Here is a 21,723-nt window from a genome sequence, read left to right as displayed (position 1 = left end):
TCTCCTTATTAGAAAATTTGAAAATTGTTTCAATCTGTTAATTGGCATCACTAAATTCACACTTTCTTAGAATGTTATTTTATCTACCTCATTCTACCATTATCAATTTTGGGGTGGTTTTTTTGTCTTTTTATCTCTGTCACATTAGTGGTTTCTTCACAGGGGTGTTAGTGATACTTTTGCTCACAGCTCTCTTTACAGTCACAGAATCACAGACTATTCTGAGTTGGAAGGGACCCAGAAGTATCATTTAGTCCAACTCTTATCCCTGCACAGTACAGCCCTAGTAATTTCACCATATGCCTGAGAGCTTCTTGAACTCTGTCAGGCTTGATGCTGTGACCAGTACCCTGGGGAGCCTGTTCCAGTGCCCAAACACCCTCTGGGTGAAGAACTTTTTTCTAATATCCAGCCTCAACCTCCCCTGACACAACTTCAGGCCATTCCCTTGGGTTATGTCACCAGAGCTCCTCTTGTGAGGAAGCTATAGGCTGCAATGAGGTCTCCCCTCAGGTCTGGTCTTTCCAGGCTGAAGAAGCCAAGTGACCTCAGCCACTCCTCATAAGGCTTCCCCTCAAGGCCCTTTACCATCTTTGTTACCTTCCTTTGGATATTCTCTTAATAGCTTAATGTCTTTGTTATATTGTGGTGCCCAAAACTGTACACAGTACTCAAAGTGAGGCTGCACCAGTGCAGAGTAGAGTAGTCCTTGCATTGTACTTTTGTGCATTTTGCCTTGGAAGTCCTGTACATGTCTCTCATACACACATCCCTGCAAGTTTTAACCCTCATCTTCAGAGAAAGGGACCTGTGGGTCCAGTTTTCAGGACTGATTGGAACTCCCTCTGCTACTACCTGCAGTTCACAGAGGATTCATTCCAAAGCCTGTTTAAGATGGTGGAAGGATACCACAAGATTTTTTATCAAATCAAAGTCTCCTCTGACCATCATCTGTAGAGTAGAAGGTGGTGATGTTGCCACCCTCCTTTCTTTTTGGGCACATCTGTGCATACAGTACTGTGTTATCTTTGAATAAGGCATTATGTGGTTCCATGGCCCACAGTAGCAGCTGTGTCCTGGAAAGGACATTGCTGTGTTGATGCAGTGAAACACTGTCACTGTCAAAGAGAGAAGGTTGTTCAACTTGGGGGCCAGACTGCACCACTTGGTTATACTGATGTCATTCCTAGCTCTTTTAGAGCTGTGTTGATATCTCTATATATATTCTATACATATTTGCTATTTAAGAAATAAGCTCGTCAGAACAAGAACTGTCACTTGGTCCAGGTTTATGTGTGTGTCTTGTGCCAGAAACATCATCTGTGCCTAGAGGATCATTTGAGTCAGTGACTGTGCTTCAACTTGGTGTGCAAGTTAATACAAGAAAGGTGTCCCAGCAATTATCATGTGTAAATGGGAGCAGTCCTCAACTCTATTGCTGTGTCTAGCACCTAATGAATTATTTTAATCCTATACTGTGGCTTTTAGATCCTCTGTTTATCTTTCAGCTTTTAATAAAGTAGATCCCATTTCAACTTTTAATAAATTATACAACCCATGGTGTACAGGAGTTTTGTGATAAAAAGGGATTGTTTAGGTTCTAAAGTGCTTAGAGAGCCTGGAGAAAAGTATTAGTGTAAGTAGTATGTTCATATTTATATCTAATCTAGGAATTATATTTAAATGCAATTTAAACCTCATTGGGATTTTATTTTTTAGGATCCTCTCCCCATGGTAAGTATTGGGCATATCACTCAGATTATGGTGAATGTATTAGTAGAGGAAATGAAGGGGTCTCTGGTGCTTCTTCTTTGGGACTTTTTCAACTCACTTGTAAAATGCTTTTGTCTTTCAGATGAAGATTCTGATTCATACTCTCCTCGTTATTCCTATTCCGAGGACAGTAAGTAATTCACATTTCTTGTTTAATCTGTCAAACAAAAAGGGCATGTAAAGTATGTATTTATTTGCCTCCTATACAATTCACCAATATTCCTATATTTGACTTATCCTACAGGCAGAACCCAGCTTTCAGTTCCCCGGTCCAAGAGTGAGATGGACAATATTGATTCAGAGAAGGTTGTAAAGAGGTCTGCTACTTTGCCACTTCCAAACCGCACTTCATCACTGAAATCAAGCCCAGAAAGGTGACCTGAACTGAGATACATATGGATTGGTACTGGAAGGATATATGAGAGCTGTGAATGGGAAGGGGACAGAAGTGGGACGTTTAGGTCCACTATTGCATTTAAACTATTATGGGAAATTGGATATATAGTTTTCACCCCAAGTCTTCTACTAGGCAGCAGTGAACTCCTTCATTGTCATAGCCCAGTCCCCCATTCCATCTGTCTTTTTTATCAGACATCACAGAGTCTGTTGCATGGTCTCCTGCTTTGGTGAGGAGTGTTTCCTTGGGTGTCATGCCTATACCGTGCCTACCACATAGGCACGGTGGAAACTCTTGGCTCAGTGTTATACTATGAAGTCACCTCAGAATACAAGCAAGTAGAGATAATTGCGGAGAAGCAAAATTTGGATTTATGTTGAACCTTGATAAAAGCTTTGTTACATTTTCCAGCTCTGAGAGGTTCCACCCACATGAACTTTACTGGAAGTAGGTTCTAGTTAGCAGTGCCATTTATGATCTTTCAGGATGACTTTTTTGCTTTGTTTATCATCACATGTTTTATACCTTTTTGTAACACTAATGAATGCACTTACCAAATGAAAGGAAAGCAGAATGAGCAATGAATATTTATGTCCTGCTGAATTCTCCCAGCTCTTGAACTGCGCCTTACTCTTTCACCAGCTTCCACAGGCATTTAATGTTTCTCATTTACTGACTTGCTGCAAATGAGCGATGCTGTAATTTGAGATTGCTAATTTAGTGAGCATCTCAGGTCACCAGATCAGGAGACAAAATTTACTGATAGAATATTTCTTCCTGACACAGGTATTCAAGGCATAGTGTGTCTGTCCTCCGAGAAAACTCTTGCAAGTGAAAAGATTACAATAATTAGTGCTTCCTATTATCTAGTGACAAATGAGTGTTTCAGCAGGGAGAATTTTTTGGGGTTGGAATCTTAAGCAATCAAGTTATTCTGGACAGCAAAAATCAACCTTGTTGAAATTTGTACAGTGTTTGTGGGCCAGTCATTTTGGCTGTCATCTTGCCTTACTTTAGAAAGAAAAAAAAATTAAACTGGTTGTCTCTGTCTCTCATCAGCCAGTGGAGAGAGTTTAGGCTCTCAAACTCAGTGGTTTGTTCCTATCCTAACCAGATCAGTAGGGTAAGGAAATGTGGAACAGTAGTTTTGGTTAGATGCCTCCCTTTTGTTTGGTGAATGCTAGGTGAGATGAATCCACATACACATTGCCCATCAAAGAGAACATGTCAGAAGCAAAATCAAAATTAGTTTAACATCTTAAATGGCCTGATTTCTGGGGGGGGGGGGGCATCTGTTTTTCTGCATGAGGTGTTTAAGTATATTAATTTTCAGAACATTGTAGGATATGGACCCTGAATGCTTTGTGACTATTGTTATCTGAACTGTGCCAGTGTAGGCACTGCACAAAATTATAGTGGTTTGGGTAGTCAGTGGACTGTTCTTAGTCATCTTTAGGTATACCAGTCTGAGAGAATTCATTCATGTCTCTAGAAAAGACCTCCTCTTGGACTCCAGAGTGCCCCCAGAATCCAGAGCAGTGGTAGTCAGGTCATCAGTAATGTGGCTAAAATGAAGACGTTTAGCAAAAGAGATTTAATCTGCGTTCTTCTCAAAGTTTGGACATGTTCATATTTTTGAGCTTAGTTGAAGCCCATCATGAAGCTATTTCCAATGAGGAAAGATTTGGAAATATGAAAGTTTATTGAAAGTACTTGGAATAACCTCTGCTCCAGTGGTTTCAGCAGCTGAGCCGTATCAAACTCTGTATGTTATAGATAAAAAAATATATGTCCAGAGCCCCATCTGAACTGTTCCTCTTGCAACAGACTCCTTTTCAAGATTAAATATGCACCCTGATTAAACCATAATTAGTGAAGAAAAGTGCCTGTCAAAATGAAGTGTTTGTCTCCACAGAAACCACGGTTATTTTGGGTTAATTAACCTTTCTTTTCTCAGGACGGACTGGGAGCCTCCAGACAAGAAGGTGGACACCAGAAAATATCGTGCAGAACCCAGGAGCATTTATGACTATCAACCAGGAAAGTCCTCCGTTCTGAACAATGAAAAGATGGTAATGTTTGATTTATCCTAGTTTGTGGCTTTATCCTGCGATTATGAAATACTCTCCAAATGCTTGTCCGGTTCTATGCAGATGGGATTCCTTATGCTTACCTTGCAGTGCTCGTGTGATAGATTTTGAAAACTGTTCTGCATAACTTCCTAACATTTTTGTTCTCTATAGAGCGAGATCCAGGGGGATTGAGAGTCTTCTTTCCTTTTGGACGTGTTGTTTTCTGTGTTAAGTATGGATCACTAACCCTAGTTTTTAATCCATGTTTGACACTGTGACCTGTTCAGCAGCTGTTTTGCCAGCTATACTTTTTCTAGGGCACAGCATTAGCTGATGCAGTAAAGTTGAAGGCATTATGCAACAGAGCAGGCGGGTTCAGTTTCTTTGTACCTCTGATGATTTAAACACTGAACTAGTTTTTAGAATGCCTGTAATGTGCCTCAGTGGATGCCTCTGAGGTGCATTAGGACATGTCCATCTCCCCTGGGCTGCTTTCTTCCTCAGCTGGATCTCACCACTTCTATGGCAGGGGTGGCAGGATTGAAAGGGAGCTAACTCCCCAACTGTGCTGGAAGGTAACCTGGAGTATTAAGCAAGCTGTTGCCAATTTGAGTATGAAATTAGTAAAAAATGCTGTGAATTGTGACAGCTAGGGGACATAAAAAAGTCCCCTCCTGCAGCCTTGGCTGAGAACACATGACAAAGGACAGGGCAGAGAGGTAATGCTAACCTCATCAGCCAGTACTGTGTAAATCACCACAGATCATTTAAGATGTCCTTCAGTGGTGCAAGTGTGACATTGTAAGTCCTGGAAAATACTGGAATGATGTTAGTAGTGTATAGCAAGTTTGGTACATATAGTTCTATATAGGCATTAATTTGAAGGATTCAATTAGAAGCACTAATTGCTGGACTTTGTGCCTTAACAGCTCAGGCACTGATCCATGCATGAAGTAGGTAAAGGAATGCTCCTGGAAAACCTGCCAAGGATTTTACATAAGAATGAATGGCAATTTAAATCACTGGAAATGTAAGAATCAAATCTAATTTGGGACCTGATGTTTCTCCTTAGTATTTTGGTGGGTTTTCTTTTTTCCTTCCAAGTGCAGTCAAGGTCCATCACTTTTTGAAGATCCTGCAACCAACTTCTTTTCACACCCGTGTCCCTTCATTGACTTCAACAAAGTTGCTCCTTATGGGAGCATGATCCTAGTGCCTATTGAAATGGGTGGTGGATGACTCCCTCTTGATACTACTGGGCATTGGCTCAGCCCATTAGAGAAGTGCCAGTGAGGACTGGTTTGAACATGGTATGACACCTCCATTCCTGCAGTTCATCCTGGAACAAGATTTCTGCTGACTTAAGCGGCAATTTTGTCTCACGGTAAACAGACAAGATTAAAACTTGTGGCAAAAGGCCGGTTTCATCTGTGTACTTAAGCATTTGCAAAAGGTCTGTCATCACCAGTGGCACTGTTTACGTGTTCAGACTTCATCAGATACTTAATTGAACTGTGGAATCAGAGTCTATAAGCCACAAGCAGGACCATCATCAGCATAATTGAGAAAAATTGTACGTACAGAGTTCGTCAAAACCAAGATGAATGTGATAGCTTTGTTACTTCCAGTGGTTTTTTTATGAGCTTTAATTTAAAGCCATAGATCACAGAAGAAAGAAGGTCTTCATAGTTCTCCATCAGTCTCATTAAATAGAACAGTTGTGGTTAGGGACTAGATCTATCGAGAAGGGTGCAGGAGATTTGTGGATAACTCCTAGTAACCTCCTAGCTGTGACTATCAGAATCCCAACCCAAAAACTATTTCAGATCAACAAAGAGCCTCCTGTTGACATCAGTGAGCTTTGTTTTAATGTAAAGGCAGTTATATAAGAAGATAGTGATTTTAGTTGGAGTGCAGTAAATAAAAAATGGAGGCACTGATTCTATTCTGCCTTTAAGAAATAGCCAAATGATTCTCTAGTCCATCAGGCATCAAATATGATGTAACTATTTATCTTACAGATTGGAGCATTGCCTCTCATTCAGCATCAATCCTGAGCTCTTGTCCTAGAGCTTTTTTTGTGATGCTGATGGCTGAGTCAGAGTCTGGGACATACAAGTCCAGCACTGTTGCCAACTGCCTCAGTAACCCCATCCCAGAGCAATTTCCATGAGACACATGATGCATCTGTGTAGCTCATTGCTCGTTGTGATGGAGTGCTTGGGATCACACTGGCACATCAGACATAATGTGTTTATATTTTTAATGCACCAAGATCCATTATGTCTAAGACTAAGTATACTGAAATGCAAGAATTAGCTAGATACCTTTTGGGGAGTGGCATTTCATAAGCCTCAGCAATGGACTTTTATTCTCTTACCTTACCAGTACTGTTTTTAAACAGCTACAACTATTTCAACCTTTTTTGTTTCATTAAAACAGATGGTATGAACGAAAGGGAATTTCCTTTTCAGCTGTACTGTTTTCTGTCTTGTCTGATTTTCCTTCACTGTAATTTTGTCTGATACTCTAACATTTATTTGTGAGGAAACATGTAATATTGTCGCTCTATCCATCCCTTCAGAGATCTTTCAGGGTGCACTCCCTCTGACTTGTGTCTCGTTTGATTTAGAAAACCACCTTCCACTCTGTTTGCAGTGTATAGAACAGGGTTTCTCACATATTCATGTGCTGTTAAAGATGCAGTATCTGATTTAGGTCTCACTAAATCTCTTTTTTTTAACCAAACAACGATTTAAAAAAACCAACATTAAAATACATGCAGCTTTGGACTTGATGAAAGTGTCTGACAGTAGGACTCCTTGACTCCCAGCTCTTCCATTGAGTCTTCTTGTGACTCTGGGCAAGCTGCATAATCTCTCTCTGTGTGGGTCTCCTGATCTGTAAAATGCAATTCATTCATATTCATGTTGCTCACAATGATGCTATTAGGCTTAACTGATGTTTGCAAAGAAATTCATGGCATTTATGAGAGAGGTGCTATAGAAATTCCAAATTATAAGGCTAAATATCTACATTTCAGAATGGAAACCATAGGATCTGCATCTCTAACAGTCCCTTTCTGTGTATTCTTTGCATAATGTTATCCTTCTCTCTCTTCCATTCCCCTATCACCAACTCCTTTAGACTCGGGAAATAAGCCCAGAAGAGATAGATTTAAAGAATGAACCTTGGTATAAATTCTTTTCGGAATTGGAGTTTGGGAAACCGGTAAGTTTGATAGTTGCAATGACCAATGAAGTCAATCTGACTTTTTTTTTTTTTTTTTTTTAAATGATTGTCACATCTCTTTGCTAGGCCCTAAACCTGAAACAGCTGTCTTCTTACTCATTTAAAGATGTGATTGTACGTAACATCATCCCGGTACTAATGTAAAGCAGCTGTTCTGTGGCCACTTTTAGTATTTTGAGGCCATTTGCAAACATTCCCCACCTTCCAGCACCATGTATCAACAAGGCAACATTTTCTCACACACCATAGTTCAAACTGCGTTTTTGATGTTAATGTTAGAAATAATATCCTCTTCTCATTATTCAAAGCCTCTATTCTCCCTCTGCCTAACAAGATCTAGGATAGCTGAGAGGTAGCTTTAAGTCAAGGAGAATCATTTATTCCTATCCCTGGCTCATAAACTACAAGTCAGTAATTTCCAACTATCCATAAACAGATCATGACACTTTTTCCTGATGATTTCCCTATGCATGTAGCTTCCCATTGCCTAAACAGAGGGCAGCAGTCTGTGTTGAATAGCCCTTGCCATTCCCTGAAACCAGAGAAGTCTGAGAACAGTGTGCTTTCTTTTCAAATGGACCTGTGTTGCTCTGTGCAGAGAGAGAAAAAAAAAAAAGCCTTGATTTTCCCTCTGGAAAAGGATGAACCAAAGCTTAATTATTCAAAAGGACAAAGGACATTTTGATGGAGAGGACACATCAGTGGTCGTGGCTACTGCAAAAAATGTGACTTGAAAGCATTTTATGGTCTGGTTCTTACTGATTAAACACTATTAAGTTTGTTATTACATACTGTTTAATAATCTATTCTTACTGCACCAGGGGGTCAATATCAGCCTCTCACATGTGCTCAAGCATAGTGGTTGGTTGCCACTTCTCCTTTCTCCTTGAGGTCAGCTGTCAAATTCCCATACACTCCGTTTTTGAGTGCTGGTGAGATTTCCCTGCATGTACAATAAAACAGAAATATGTTTTAAGGTTCAGTACTGTCTTCAGAGGCAACTGCACTTGAACACCAGAGAGCAGGTTTTCTTTAAATGTAGTCTTTGTTCTGACAGAAGTGTCAAAGTTCCTCTGCACAGAATGTAGCTGCCTGGAGTTGAGTGCTCACTACGATCATATCATAGAAATATAGTGTAATTTTTGCTGAGAAGCAAACATGTACAGCGGTTGGTAGTCCATTCTTTCATAGAAAACTATGTTTTATACCTATGGACCTTCCACCCTAAGCTAAAGAAGGAACTTCAGCAATGTTGGAGATGAGACCCCCTAATTTTTAGGCAGTAGAAGTCAGATAAATCTCACCTCACTGAGGCTTTTAAGTGTTGTCAGTATAAGGATTTAACCCTTTACCAGTTGTCATGGCTTAAGATTTCCACAGTGAGAAGAAATCCACTTCTCTTTGCTCACGTAATTAATAGCCATATGCTTTTGCAATGAGTGGAGGTTTGTCCTCTCATTGACTTAGCATGAGTTAATGGAAAATATGTGAAAGAAAGAAGAGCATTTGTGCCCTTGGTCCTTTCTAGTTGTGGGGATATACCTGTTCTTTAGAAGTGTGGATTTTTACTTTCAGTCAAGCAACCTTGTCCTTATTTCAGAAGAGGGCATCTCAGGCTACATCAGCAATCCGTCTTGAGTTCAGCAGAGCATCTGTTCTAGTGACAGGTTCTCTGTCTTGCTCAGGGCACTGTTGTTAAGTGCTGTTTTATTACAGCTTTCCTTGAAATGATATCCCATGTCAACTTGCTCCAGCTCCACAGCCATGCAGCCATGCTCCCCAAGAACTGTGCCAGCTCCTGAATGTCATACTCTGTAAATAGTTTTTCAGCATCAGGCACTTGAATTCAGGATGCCATCTCAGACTTTTATAGCTAGCAAAGGCCTCTCTGAGCTTCATTATCACAGCCAAAAGAGCATGCTTTTTGTAGCTTTGCTCACGCCTGTCACAGGAGGGCCAGATTTTTGTGACCAGGTAGTGGCTAAGCCTCTCAGCTGAGAGTTTCAAACTATATTCATTAGTATCTGGGCATTTCAAACACTCTGTCTTTGTACCAGCTTTCTTTCCAGTGCTGGAGATAATGTGAGCTCCTAGAGGCATGATTTCCCCTGGCTTCCCGACTTTACTTGCAGCTCTGTGGTGTGGGCAGGAAACACTTGGTAAAGGAAGCACAGAATTCTTGTGAGCTTGCGGGTATTGCTCTCCAAAGACACCAGAATAATCAGGATGTTACTTTCCCCTCTGAGGAAAGCAGATGTGTTTCCTAGGGCAACTGAAGTGACACACTGCTGGACGTGCATTTCTGGACAGCTCTGTGGACTGCAGGTGTGCCTTGCAGACAGGCAGATGAATCTATGCAGCAGGGATGCTTTTTCTCATGCTGCTGAGACTGAATCCCCACACTTCTTCCTTTCTCCTGACCTGTGGCTCCACACCTCCATGGAGCCCATGTGCAAAACTTGACAGTCAGTCTAGAGCTCAGTTGTTCTCCTCTGTCGTTGTGGGAAAACGCACATGGACACCTCCCAGCCCTTCCCGTTACAGCACTGAGTTAACCTCTTTACTATACATGGAGAAGCAGGGGGCTGGAAAAAGAAGTGCAAGTCCTGCCTGCACACCTAATGCCCTCCAGTTCCTCCATCTGAATCTCAATCTTTGATTTTTGCAACACCATCTACCCTCCTACAGCCACTGATCTAATGGTCACTAAATAGGTATTTAGTATGTGCATCCATACAGTGGTTGTCTGAATGCAAAATGGTACAGATTCAAAATACAGATCCAAGCAGTCTACAAAGGAATTTGGATTAAGACTCAAGTGTTGTAGCTCAGTCTCGCCTTTGATAACTGTGAGATTTCCTCCTCAGTGACTCAGAGACACTTAGTGATCTAATCACAGAAGTCAGTATGGACATGAAGGAAACTGCTAAGCTTGCCAGGCAGCAGAGGTTAATTTTGTTTGGAAACAAAGCAAATGTATTTGTTTTCACAAAATAAGAATGAAGTCTCTTTGAGCATATCAGTGAGAGGTCATATCTGGTGAAATGAGGATGCTATCTTGGCATTATTTGTATAGGAGTGTCAGGGCAAAGATCTTTCACTTTATCCTCCCTGATATTTACATGGGCATCCAAATAGGAAAATCCTATTTTGAAATTGGCACCTTCACCTGTAGGATGAATTTTAAATAACTAGTTCCCCAGCCTTCATGTGTGCCACTCTCTCTGCCAAAAATCATCACAAACAAACCCCAAACCAGTGAAATACAAAATAACAAATCTGCATTCTCATTGCCCCACAATGCCACCACTGGAAAATCAGCCATTTGTTCACATGGTATGTATACATAGTCAGACGCGGGTGGAAAAGATTTTCCCTTTTCTTTATCAAAGGCCCTTGTATTGCCCTTTCCTTTTAAAAAGAAGAATGAGCAAAACAAATGCTTTTTATGACTATGTGTTTTTTTTCCCATTTTGTTTTGGTTTTCTGTTAAGAATGCTTTAACCAACAGCTGTGGGCTCCCTCTGAGAGTCCAAAAACCCTTAAGCACCCTGCAAAAATAAAAATTTCCTCCCATACTACTGAAAACAGCCCCTTGCAGACTGCATGTACGTTCCCTTTTACCCCTCATGATTTCTTGATATTTGTGCTATAGCAGATTTATCCGTCTTTCTCTCTCTCTTTCTCTGTTGTGGTTTGTTGGTTTTTTATAATTTCTTTTCAGTGTTGATGCAAATCCCCTATTGTATTCCCCCTCTGTTCTAATCCAGTTTCCACATTCTCTGTGATGTCTTTCCTTATCTTCATTTCCTCATTTCCTTCCTCTGCTTTCCATCAGCCTCCAAAAAAGATTTGGGATTATACTCCTGGAGATTGCTCTATCCTTACTAGAGAGGATAGAAAGGTAATTGTGTCTCATGCACTACAGCATCCAGCGCGTATGTATGTGTGTATGTGGGGTTTTGTTTGGGTTTTTTTGTAACATTGCTTGGGTTTTGTGTGCTTGTGAGTGATTTTTTTTAATTGGGCTTGAGCTCATTAGCCTAACAATTAAGTAGCTAGTAAATTGATTTAATAAACAATTCTTAAATCATAATCAGCTGTAATGTAGAGTGGTGGTTTTGCTATCTTGACTTGCAATGATAATTATACTAACAGCATAATGCATATTGTTACAGTATCTTTGTTTTTTTCTTACAGGTGGGTTTTATAACTTTATGGTTTGTAGAAATAGATTCTAGCAGGCCTGTGCATCTCTTAATTTGAATGTTAAATGCTTAAAATTATTTCCTCTGTAATGATTGAAACATGATTAATTGCTAGTGAATTTCTGTGTATTTTTCATACCACCTTCATCTTTTTTCAATTAAAAAGGCTCGCTTTTTTTTTTCAAAATTAACATTCCTTTGGTTTCCCCTAACCCTAAGCATTATTTTCCCATTCTTCTTCTCCTTCTTTAACCAGACTGATCTAGAAAAAGACCTCTACCTCTACCAGACTGAGTTAGAGGCAGATTTAGAAAAAATGGAGAAGCTTTATAAAGCGCCACATAAAAAGCCACAGAAGGTATTTCCTATTCTTTTCATGCTGCCAATCCCTGTTTCCAAACTCTCTGCTCTAATCTATTCACTGCTGGATGATTATTAAATGAGGTTGGGATAAATAATGGCTCTGACCGTTCTGACTGCATGGCTTGCTGTGTCGCTGTCAGAAATAATAGAACGTGATGCTGAGAATCCGGCTTGAAATCCATTTCAGATACAGTGATTTTCTCTCTCCCCCATTTGCTTTCAGCTGCCCCTCACCCCCATCTCAGTCCCCCTTTCGGGTTTAGAGTTCAGCGTCTGCAAAAAAAACCCTCTCTATTTTTCACATGAATAGGCAGCAGCAATCAGCTTAAAATTCTTGGTTGGCGTGTCACGTCATCATCTCGTGCCTTTCAAGCGTGTTGCCATCTACGCTCCCTTCATACAAGCCCTGCTCTGTGCTAGGAGCTCACGCCTACCCAAGGTTTTGGATATTCCCAAGAGATTTTATACAATTTTCCTTACACTGCACCTTGTTGTGGCCTTCTAGGGCAGGTCAACTGCTGCTTCGAGGGTCTGCAGGACCTGAACCATGAAATGATAGATTAATTGGTAACACGCCATTTTTTTTTTTTTTTTTTTTTTTGTTGTTGATTTTTTTTTTCTTTGGAAGCTGCGGCATTTCACCAGGACTTGAAAAAGCTGCTTTTTCAAACACAAGATTTGCTTTTTCTTCTTACATGGGAATCCTCACGTATAGGAGGGGACACGAGATAGAGCATTTCTGCTAAAATTGCCTTCAATTTTTAAATAATGTGCCTAGGAAGTGTTAGATGGATTTAAAGCAAGCGGATAAGGACTGGCTTTTGCTATTGAACCTGTGCAGCTGGCATTGCTTCTCTTAAGTAAGGAAACTGAATTGAAACATTGCTTTTCTTATTAGAGCTTTGATATTTTTTTTGAACGCTGAGGAATGTACTGTGCTGCAGAAATGTAATATACCTTTAAAGCAAAGGCGGGCAGTGACCGGTTGGGGGAAAAGCTTGGGGAAATAATTATAAGCATGTGTCTCCTGGTCATGGCCCAGCTGGTTATCTCTTCTTGCTTTTGGCTTTATTCACAATGACTCATTTGCAGACAAAAGAATAGGCACTGCAAAAAGGCATCGGCTGTGCTAAAAACCTGTCACTGCCCTGAAGGAACTCAGAAATTGTTGCTTTTCTGCAAAGACACTGACAGCTTAAACTGCATTTTAGACTTAAACTCCAGTGTCTCCTATAGGCTAATATTCAAGCAATAGATGGACAATTACTTAAGCAAGCCTTTTTGTTCTTCTCACGTGTAAGTGCGTATCAATGACTCCTTTGTTTGGACTTTTGCAGAATACGGCAGGTGTTACTCCTCTGGAAACTTCCACAGACCATTCTTCCTAGTAAGTTTTTCAATTGCTTTTTGATGGTTTTTTGCAGTCTGAGGTCATGTAGGACAGGGTTTTGTGTACTGGAAATGGGTTGGCTTTATTTTTTGGGGATGGATATAGGCAAATGTGTGTACCATAAGAATTAAATGGATGCTTTAGATGAGTCCAGGTACAATATCTGCCCTTTGATCTTGAATGAATTTTGAAGTGATTGCATGAGAGATTGGATTGTCTAGACAAGATTTGCTGATTGTACCAGGCAGTGGCTTTCAAAAAAGCCCAACAGACCTTTAACTTCATCTTGATGAAGTTTGCAAATTGATTGTATCTTCATGCAAGTAACATTATTGTGTGGATTAAACAAAAATTGTTTGTTACACTTGTATGATAGATTGGTGCCTGCTAGATATTCACTGTTTTGTGCACCAAATCAAAAGGATGCTGTTGATGGAAGGCAGTATTTTCCCAGTCTACAGAAAGGGAGCAGTGGTAGCAGTAACAATATTTCTCAAAGATCTAACGTGGCACTGACTTTTCAGAGGAATATATAATAAGCAGTATGTTCTGTCTAAATGAGTTGTTTTTTCTTAAAAGAGGAACACGTGACCAAAAAAAAAAACCAGAGGAAGATGCTGAGCTGTGCTGAGTTACTTGAGTCGTACTGAGTTATTCGAGCCATGGAGCCAACTCCTACTGTGAGCCTGCTGCTCCTTGTAATTGGACTGAATACTTAATATTGTCCATAGGCACAGTGATCCCCTCTACAAGGATGGTTTGTTTAAAAAAGGCAAATTCTCCTCCAGATACCCATTAATACCATGTGTGTTCATGGCCCCCCTGGGGGTCTTAGAGGTTTCCTGTACTTCTTTCAACTCAGTTCCCTTCTGTCTGTGTTCATTCTGCTGGGAAACTCACACACTGCTGCATCTTGTTGATTGCTCCAATGACTCTTTAGTTTTGTTTTGGTAGGAAGAAAGCAATAAAATAAATAGCCATCTCAGAGATTAGCATAAATAGCTTATTTTTGCCCATGACTGGTAAGGTTTCTGCCCGTGGCAGCACTGTCTGTGCCACCCAAAACATTCAGAGTGCCAGTGTCTGAACCAGTGGAGAGGAAGCAACCTGGATATGCTGGGAATGGGACACAATAACGAGGCCCAGTGGAGTTGCACACTCTTTCCTGTCCTGCTTTTAAAGAGCAGGGAGAAAAGATCACTGGAGTTTTTTGTCTGTGTTATACTTCAGTGTTATACTTCTCTCCATTCACCCAATCCTGATCTTGCAGACTCCTAATTCAGTACTGCTTGCTGGCCTTATTAATAAGGGAGCAGCTGGTAAAGGGATTCTGTGAAATACCTCCTCTCTCTCCCCCAGGTGAGGGGGTTATAAGTTATAACTTACTCAGGGTAAGCTATTCCCTGTGGCATCTGGCAGGACTTCCTCAGGTACCTGACAAAGAGAAGCACTGGGATAACTCTTACAGGAAACAACAGCTTTGTAGCAGTGGGCCTGTTTGAGCATTGTTTAGGTCGAAAAAGTGGCAGTATTCCCTTCCCCTTTTGTGGTGCTTTTCATGAGCTTTTACTCCAGAAAGTAATTTACAGGACTGCATATGACCTGGTTTTCCTTGTCTGGAAACTAAAATTGTCTCTGTGATCCAGACATTGTGTAATTTCACCTCCATAGCCAGTCCTCTGATGTGTTTGAAAGCTTTCTCTTTACCCCAGAAGTACAGTGTTTGTCCAGAATAAACATATGCATGTACAGATTTATCCACAACAAGCAGGCATAACCACAAGCATTTCCACATTCACATAAATTTGAATCACTCTTGGACATCAGGATGTCAAATATTTCTATTAATTGGCAAATATGTATATTTTTTTTTTTTCAGACTTTCCAGTAGTCATACTTTGGCCCCAGAATAGCTTTTTGTGAGATTCAATCTTATTCTGAAGTGTGTAGTTGAACACAAGAAATGGTATCAGATGAGCTTAGCTTTTAGGAAAACATAGTCTCCCTGATTGCTTAGTAAGTTTTTACACCTGAAACATCATTTATACCATGGCATTGTTGGTTAATCTTTTAGAGAGGAAACAGTGAAATCTAGAAATCAGATGTGTGAGCATACTTCTGTCGGTGCAGGACTAGAAAAGGAATTTGCAATAAATTTCCAGTCTTTAAAAGCCTCTTAAATTAAAATTGTACTCATTTTAACAGCATTCTGTTTATACATCTGCATAGTAGACCTAGAGTCCAGGGATTTTTATTCCCTGAGATATTAGGCCTGAGACAAAGCTGAGCAGAACTCTGCACATCTGGGAATTTCTTTGTCAATTAAAAGAGTAGTGCCTATAGCCTTGTACTATTGCTTCTCTGCATGGTTCCTCACTACTGGGCTTCAAAAATTGCTCTGGGAGTCTTGTAGTGTTGGCTGGGGAGCTGAACTGGTTGAGGTGAACTCCTGAGCAACTGTGCTTTATAAGCAAGAGACAGACATGGCTAGTGTTTAAGGAGAGAGAACTGAGAGCTGGAAGGTATTTGTGCTACTTCTAGATAACCAGTGAATGTCTGCAAAGAAATTATTCATCTGCCCTGACTATTGCCTCATCTGTAAAATAGAGAAGTGCTTTCCTGCCACCGATTTCTAGGAGGAACCTGGAGTGCTCCACCTCATCTCAGGTGGAGAATGCTTTGTAGTGCCAAACCTAAAACATTATCACAATGTATTCGTAACCTCTTCATTCAGCACCAGTTCTTCATATACGGGGTTCAAAAGTGTGGTTTTCCCTTGCTTTACATGAAACTCTCAGCAAACAGTGTCCCTCCCCTGGTGTCCCTCCCCTTTTTTTGTGTATTCCAGCTCCACCTATTCACCCAACTACAATGCAGTGAAGAGGGAGTCGGAGCAAGCTCTGGGAGACCCTGCTGCCTTGGAGAATGAAAGGCAGATTTACAAGAGTGTACTGGAAGGTGGAGATATCCCATTCCAGGGATTGAGTGGTCTCAAGCGACCTTCGAGCTCTGCTTCCACAAAAGGTAGGTGGTTCGGGCATTAACATCTTCTCCATTCTGCACAGTGTCAAAAGCCAGGTGATATGGGGCAAACTGCTGCAAGGTTTAGAGTCCTATTCAAGCCAGTTGAGATTTATGCTGTCCTTCCTCCTTGCCATACTCCCTGTTCCCTCCTTTTTTTCTCTCAGAACACACTGGCCTATATTTTTCATGATGCCTTTAACTGATCCAGGTTCCTCTTCCCAAGAGAGACCAGCTCCCTCCATCCAGCACCTCAGGCACACCCCAAACTCTCATGTTCTCCCTTGAGGCAGCTTAGGCTGGCCTTGTAATCCATTTGCTCCCACTGCCTTGCCATGCTAGAGCCCTTCCCTGCCTTTTCTGTTCTTGCCTCTGCATTACCTCAGCAGGCTACAGCAGTCTGCTGGCCTGGCTACCCTGGTGTAGCTGGTGCCGTGTGCTCCACAGCCTCCTGCCTGCCAGGGATGTACAGAGAATGCATGGGTCACTGAAACAGCAACTGCTGTCTGAACCAGCCCTGCAGGCTCCAGGACTGGGAGCCAGAAGAGATCGATCTCCTCCCCTTTCCTCCCCCCATCACAGACTCTCTAGAAGAGTAGGACAAGGAAGAGCCTGACTCCCATCAGGGAGCTGTACTGGGGAATGTATCTCTGAGCCAACTTCAACCTAAAAATGGCTTGAGATGGGGAGAGGACTGGAGAAGGAATGTGCTGGGTTTCTGAACAGCTCTCCCTAAAAATAGTACATCACACCAAAAAGGTCTCTCTGTCTCTATCTTCCAGCTGTTTTTCAGCATTTTGTTGGGCCTGTAGGGCAAGGAGTCAAACTGGATCTGAACAAAAAAATCTGTTCATTTATTTTTCCCCAAACTGCAATTGAACCTGAATCATTATTTTGACATTTGAATTCGAACTCAAATTGGAAACAGACCTAAAAACTGCACTCTAAGCTGAAACCAGGCTGGATCCTTCTTAAAAAAAAAATAATGTCCTGATTTGACTCCTTGAATTTTAAAGCAGACATTTAAAGCAGCCACATTGTCTGGAGGACACTCAGCTTATTCCTAGTATGGGGAATCTCTAAGCAGGCATCTCTTGGGCAAGGTCAGCTGATGTGGTGTGCTTGTGCTGGCACAGTCAGCCACTGATTGTTTTCTCCTTCCCAGGAATAAGCTGTTTGGCAAGCACTGTGGTGAGACCATAGTAGGTGTGATTACAGGCTTGGTATTAAGCCATTTTTGCAATGTTAGTGCCTCTGCATTCTTGCTGACACCCTGATCCTGCCCAGAGTTCCGTTCCCTTTTCCTTGGTGCTACAGCTTCCCTGGAAGCTGGTGATGCTTAGCACTTTTTAGGAGGGTACCTTCAAAGTGCTCCAGATCTGCTTCTGGCCAAGCCCCTCATTTTAGAGACATTAGCAGCACTTCACCCACTCCTCTAAGCGTGGCTTGTTTTGCAGTTTCTTCCTGCTTTTCTTTGTTTTGGAATTTTGTTTCTTTAAAGTGCATTTTATGACATCCAAGCATGTTCTTTCTCCTTTCTCAATAGCTTTCTAGCACTTCAGCTAACAGGTTGTATTTATTTTATTCTGCATGCTTACCAGTGGATCGTAAAGGTGGGAATGCTCATATGACTGCACCCTCTTCAGTTAATAGCCGAACCTTTAACGCTAGTCATACCGGTATGTTAGGTCACGCATGTAAACATAAGAAGCCCTTATCAGCTGCAAAAGCCTGCATTACTGAAATCCTCCCTTCTAAATTCAAACCCAAACTAGCAGCTCCAGCTGCTCTTGTGCAGGACAAGACGGGTATCTTGCTGTCTCACGAGAAAGCTCAAAGCTGCGAAAACCTTCGTAGCTCCATTGCCTTGTTTGATAATAAAAAGGCTCTCATGGTAGATATAGGGGAAAGCATAGAAAACATCTTTATGAAGTCAAAGCAAGAGTATGCCATCAAATCCGGCAGTACCATGAGCCTGCAGGAGTATGGCACCAACTCTAGGAAAGGCTACCTGTTCCCTGCCTCCAGGAAAAGTGGGATGGAGTTTACAACACTCTATAAAGACATGCACCAGATCAACCGGTCCAGAATCCATTTGGACACAGTCTCCTCCTGCAGCGTGAAGGATATTGCATCTCAGTTTGAGAATGAAGCAAAGGACAAGATGGAGCACAGCCTTAGTCGAGAGGATTCAGAGCAGATCCCCAAAGACACTGTTTCCTCCCGTATCAGTGCCTTTGAGCAGCTGATCCAGAGATCACGATCAATGCCCTCACTTGACTTTTCTGCTGGACAAAACAAATCCACCACTTCTCTTCAGTCTAAAATTTGTCTGAGTGCTGCATACTCTGCAGAGATTCTTCTGGATTTGTCAAAAGCACACCTAGAAGAGAAGGATGCTGCCTGCTTGGCCGACAAATCCTCTGTCTCCTGCAGCAATGTGGAGGACACGGCTTCAGATGTCAGTGATGCCATCCCTATGGACACACTTTCAGCTTGCACAGATGAGATAGATCTTCTCTCAAATGCCTCCAATGACAGTGGCAGCAGCAGCAGCAACCTCAATGGGCCTCAGAAGCATAAAATCAACAGATGCAAAGGCCCATGCCCAGCTTCCTACACCAGGTTCACTACCATCCGAAGGCATGAACAGCAGCAAGCCTCCAGGAACCCTGATTCCAAAGGGGATGTCTATGGGGACAGGCACATGCTCCCCAGAAATGTCTACCTAATGAGCCCGCTCCCATTTCGATTGAAAAAGCCCTTCCAACACAAATCCTGCAGAACTCCACCCCCAGACTGCCTGGCAAGCCTGGCAGTGCCCAACCCTGAGAACCCAGATGACCCCATACAGCTGCAGGGGAATGTAGGAAACAAGAGTCACCACTCCCAGCACCAACTGTTCTCCAGAAGCAGGCCTCTTGCCCCCAGGCGCCTGTCTTCCTTTGACATTGTGGAAAGGCTTGGCTACTTCCCCACCGTGGGACCTAGCCGAGATAGCTTCATGGGCCGGGCTGACACTCCTGGCTCCTTAAACAATGGGAACCCTGTTCCATATGCTCTCTGTCACAGCCTGGACACAAACAACAACCCGCAAAGTGAACTTGGGACGTACCTAGGAGGTGGTTTTTGTGTTCTTTATCAGTTTCTCTTCATCTGTCTTCTTGCTTCCTTTCTCCTCCCCTTTTCTTCCACAACCCTTGCATTTTTATTCCTCACCTTTGCATCCATTGACTCCTTTTTTTTTTTTTTCCCCTAGTGTGTCTAACATCCTTTGCGTGTCTTGCTCAGCATTTTTGTTCAGGACTTGTTAACAGCTGCACTTCTGAGAAACGATTTCCACTGCCTTTCTAATCACATCAGGTTCAGTTTATCTCTCAAGCAGCTTTGGGGATGCAAGAATCTCAACATGAGATGTTTCTTGTCCTGTATCATTTACACACATGGGAATTATAAAGCAAACCCAGATGATTTGCTTTAAAGGAGTAGTTTCTCAAGGTCTAGTTGTGTTTGCGTGTGTGTGTGTGTATTAAACTTTTCTCAACAGTAAAATGCCAAATCATTCTTCGATGGCAGTAAACCTTTTCTTTACAAAGTCCTTCTATGTCTTTACCCTTTCCTGTACCGTTATTTTCTCCCTATTTTTGGATCTTTGTTCACATGTACAGCCCAAAAGGGAAAAAAATGAAAATGGATAAATTATCAACATCTGATTGGCAATTTGGTCAATGGCAATTGAGAATCCTTACTGTTATAATGGAAACAAATTGTTTAAAAATATCTATTTTTTTCCTTTCTGGTTATGCTAGATAAATCCATCTGTATTTTAACTTCCTTATGTTGTTTTGAAGTAGATTCAGAATCACCAAGGCATTTTGCACCAGTTGATTACATGGAAACTCCAGAAGAAATTATCCGCAGGCGGCATGATGACAAAGAGGTAATGCTCTCCTTTATGGTCTAATAACAGTTGTAGGAGCCCCACACAGAAGAAATATAGCATTCAGCCTTATATAAGGACAGCATGTACGTCTGTGGCTGTATACTGGAAAGTAGAGCAACAAGCAAACTAATATGTTTTAATTTCAATACTATATCTATCACTGATTTGATGTATAATGTGTATAGTTCAGTTTAGCTTTTGTTTCAGATTTACCTGATAGTTCTTATCAATTACACAAAATTATATCTTATCAATTACACAAAATTATATATAGGGGCCTTAATTAATATAAAAAAGGTTGGAGATATATGTGAGATGTGGTCCAACACCTCAGTACTCTCAGATAAAGAAGGTTAGCCTGTTATTGTTCTTCATACAAGTCACTTGAGTCGGTGTTAATCAGACTGGTGAAAAACAGTATTTTTCCTGTGGGGGTCCTCAGGTTTTGAACAGCAAATGTATGATATTTTAAGCTGTCAGAAAGTGGGAGGTTTTCCTTCAGTGCAAACTGGAATTCTTTATGGTGTCTGAAGTTGTTTACAACAGACTGTACCAGTCCTTTTTGGACTGGCTGAGCAACACTGGGACAAGCCAAAATAATGGAAAAGCCACAGAGACTTTTCAGCACCAACTGTATTCAAGCTGAGTTAAAGAAGTTATAAAATGATTGCTTTCCAGGAAGCAGGAATTAATTTCCCCTGCCTGGGGGAGGGGAAAAAAAAAAGTTTTATTTTTAGTGTTAACTTTCTGAGTTCAAATAATGTTTATCTGTGCTTTGAAATACGGTAAAACCTACTCTTAATTCCTGTGTGAAAAATTTATTTTTGCTGTCTTCCCCTGTGAAATAGTTAGTAATCCCCCTACTTCCAAAATCCAGCATGAGAACTCGTATAAGATCAGAACTCTGAATTCAGGAAGGCCTGCTAGCTTTAAATGAGCACAGAGCTGAACTCTTCAGCCTACAGTCAGCCCCAAAAGGTGGGACAATTCCTCTGCCCAGGTACTCCAGAATGCACCTTTCCATTAGTGTGCTGGAGACTGAAGAAGTCCAAAATAATTCTTTGGGGTTTATTTACTTTATTTTACAAAGTGTGTTACGCAAGCCGAAAGGAAGCGTGGGAGAACCTGAATGTGGTTACACACTCTCCCAAGCCACTTGCAAGGCTCAGGGGAGTTCAACACCTCAGAACATACCACTGCAGCTGATTCAGGTCTCTTGAAAGTCAGTGAGAGAAACTCCTTGTTTGTTGGTTGAAGGGGGTTTGGATCAGCTCTCTGCGTTATCAGCAATCTTCTCAGAAGTT

General features: G+C 41.4%; 1 protein-coding gene across 50 annotated transcripts in view; it reads left to right on the top strand.

The window, feature by feature from the left end:
- The window catches only part of SORBS1 (sorbin and SH3 domain containing 1), a 167,375-nt gene that overhangs the window by 125,663 nt on the left and 19,989 nt on the right, over positions 1-21,723 (top strand). For 25 of the 50 annotated variants that reach the window (XM_050305551.1, XM_050305573.1, XM_050305565.1 and 22 more), the window contains 11 exons: positions 1,856-1,903; positions 2,018-2,147; positions 4,128-4,242; positions 7,390-7,473; positions 10,816-10,830; positions 11,333-11,398; positions 11,959-12,060; positions 13,403-13,452; positions 16,304-16,479; positions 18,078-19,598; positions 20,331-20,416. In XM_050305551.1, coding sequence (XP_050161508.1) covers positions 1,856-1,903; positions 2,018-2,147; positions 4,128-4,242; positions 7,390-7,473; positions 10,816-10,830; positions 11,333-11,398; positions 11,959-12,060; positions 13,403-13,452; positions 16,304-16,479; positions 18,078-19,598; positions 20,331-20,416 — 2,393 coding nt within the window. Of the gene's footprint in view, positions 1-1,855; positions 1,904-2,017; positions 2,148-4,127; positions 4,243-7,389; positions 7,474-10,815; positions 10,831-11,332; positions 11,399-11,958; positions 12,061-13,402; positions 13,453-16,303; positions 16,480-18,077; positions 19,599-20,327; positions 20,417-21,723 lie in introns of all 50 variants that reach the window. The other 25 variants (XM_050305586.1, XM_050305593.1, XM_050305594.1 and 22 more) reach the window with 15 other exon arrangements.

The sequence above is a fragment of the Myiozetetes cayanensis genome, unplaced genomic scaffold (assembly GCF_022539395.1).
Source record: "Myiozetetes cayanensis isolate MyiCay16 unplaced genomic scaffold, myiCay2020 scf10, whole genome shotgun sequence".
In the NCBI taxonomy this organism is placed as follows: Eukaryota; Metazoa; Chordata; class Aves; order Passeriformes; family Tyrannidae; genus Myiozetetes; species Myiozetetes cayanensis.
Note: the sequence above shows the minus strand (reverse complement) of the source record. Positions and strands in the feature narration are given on the sequence as shown.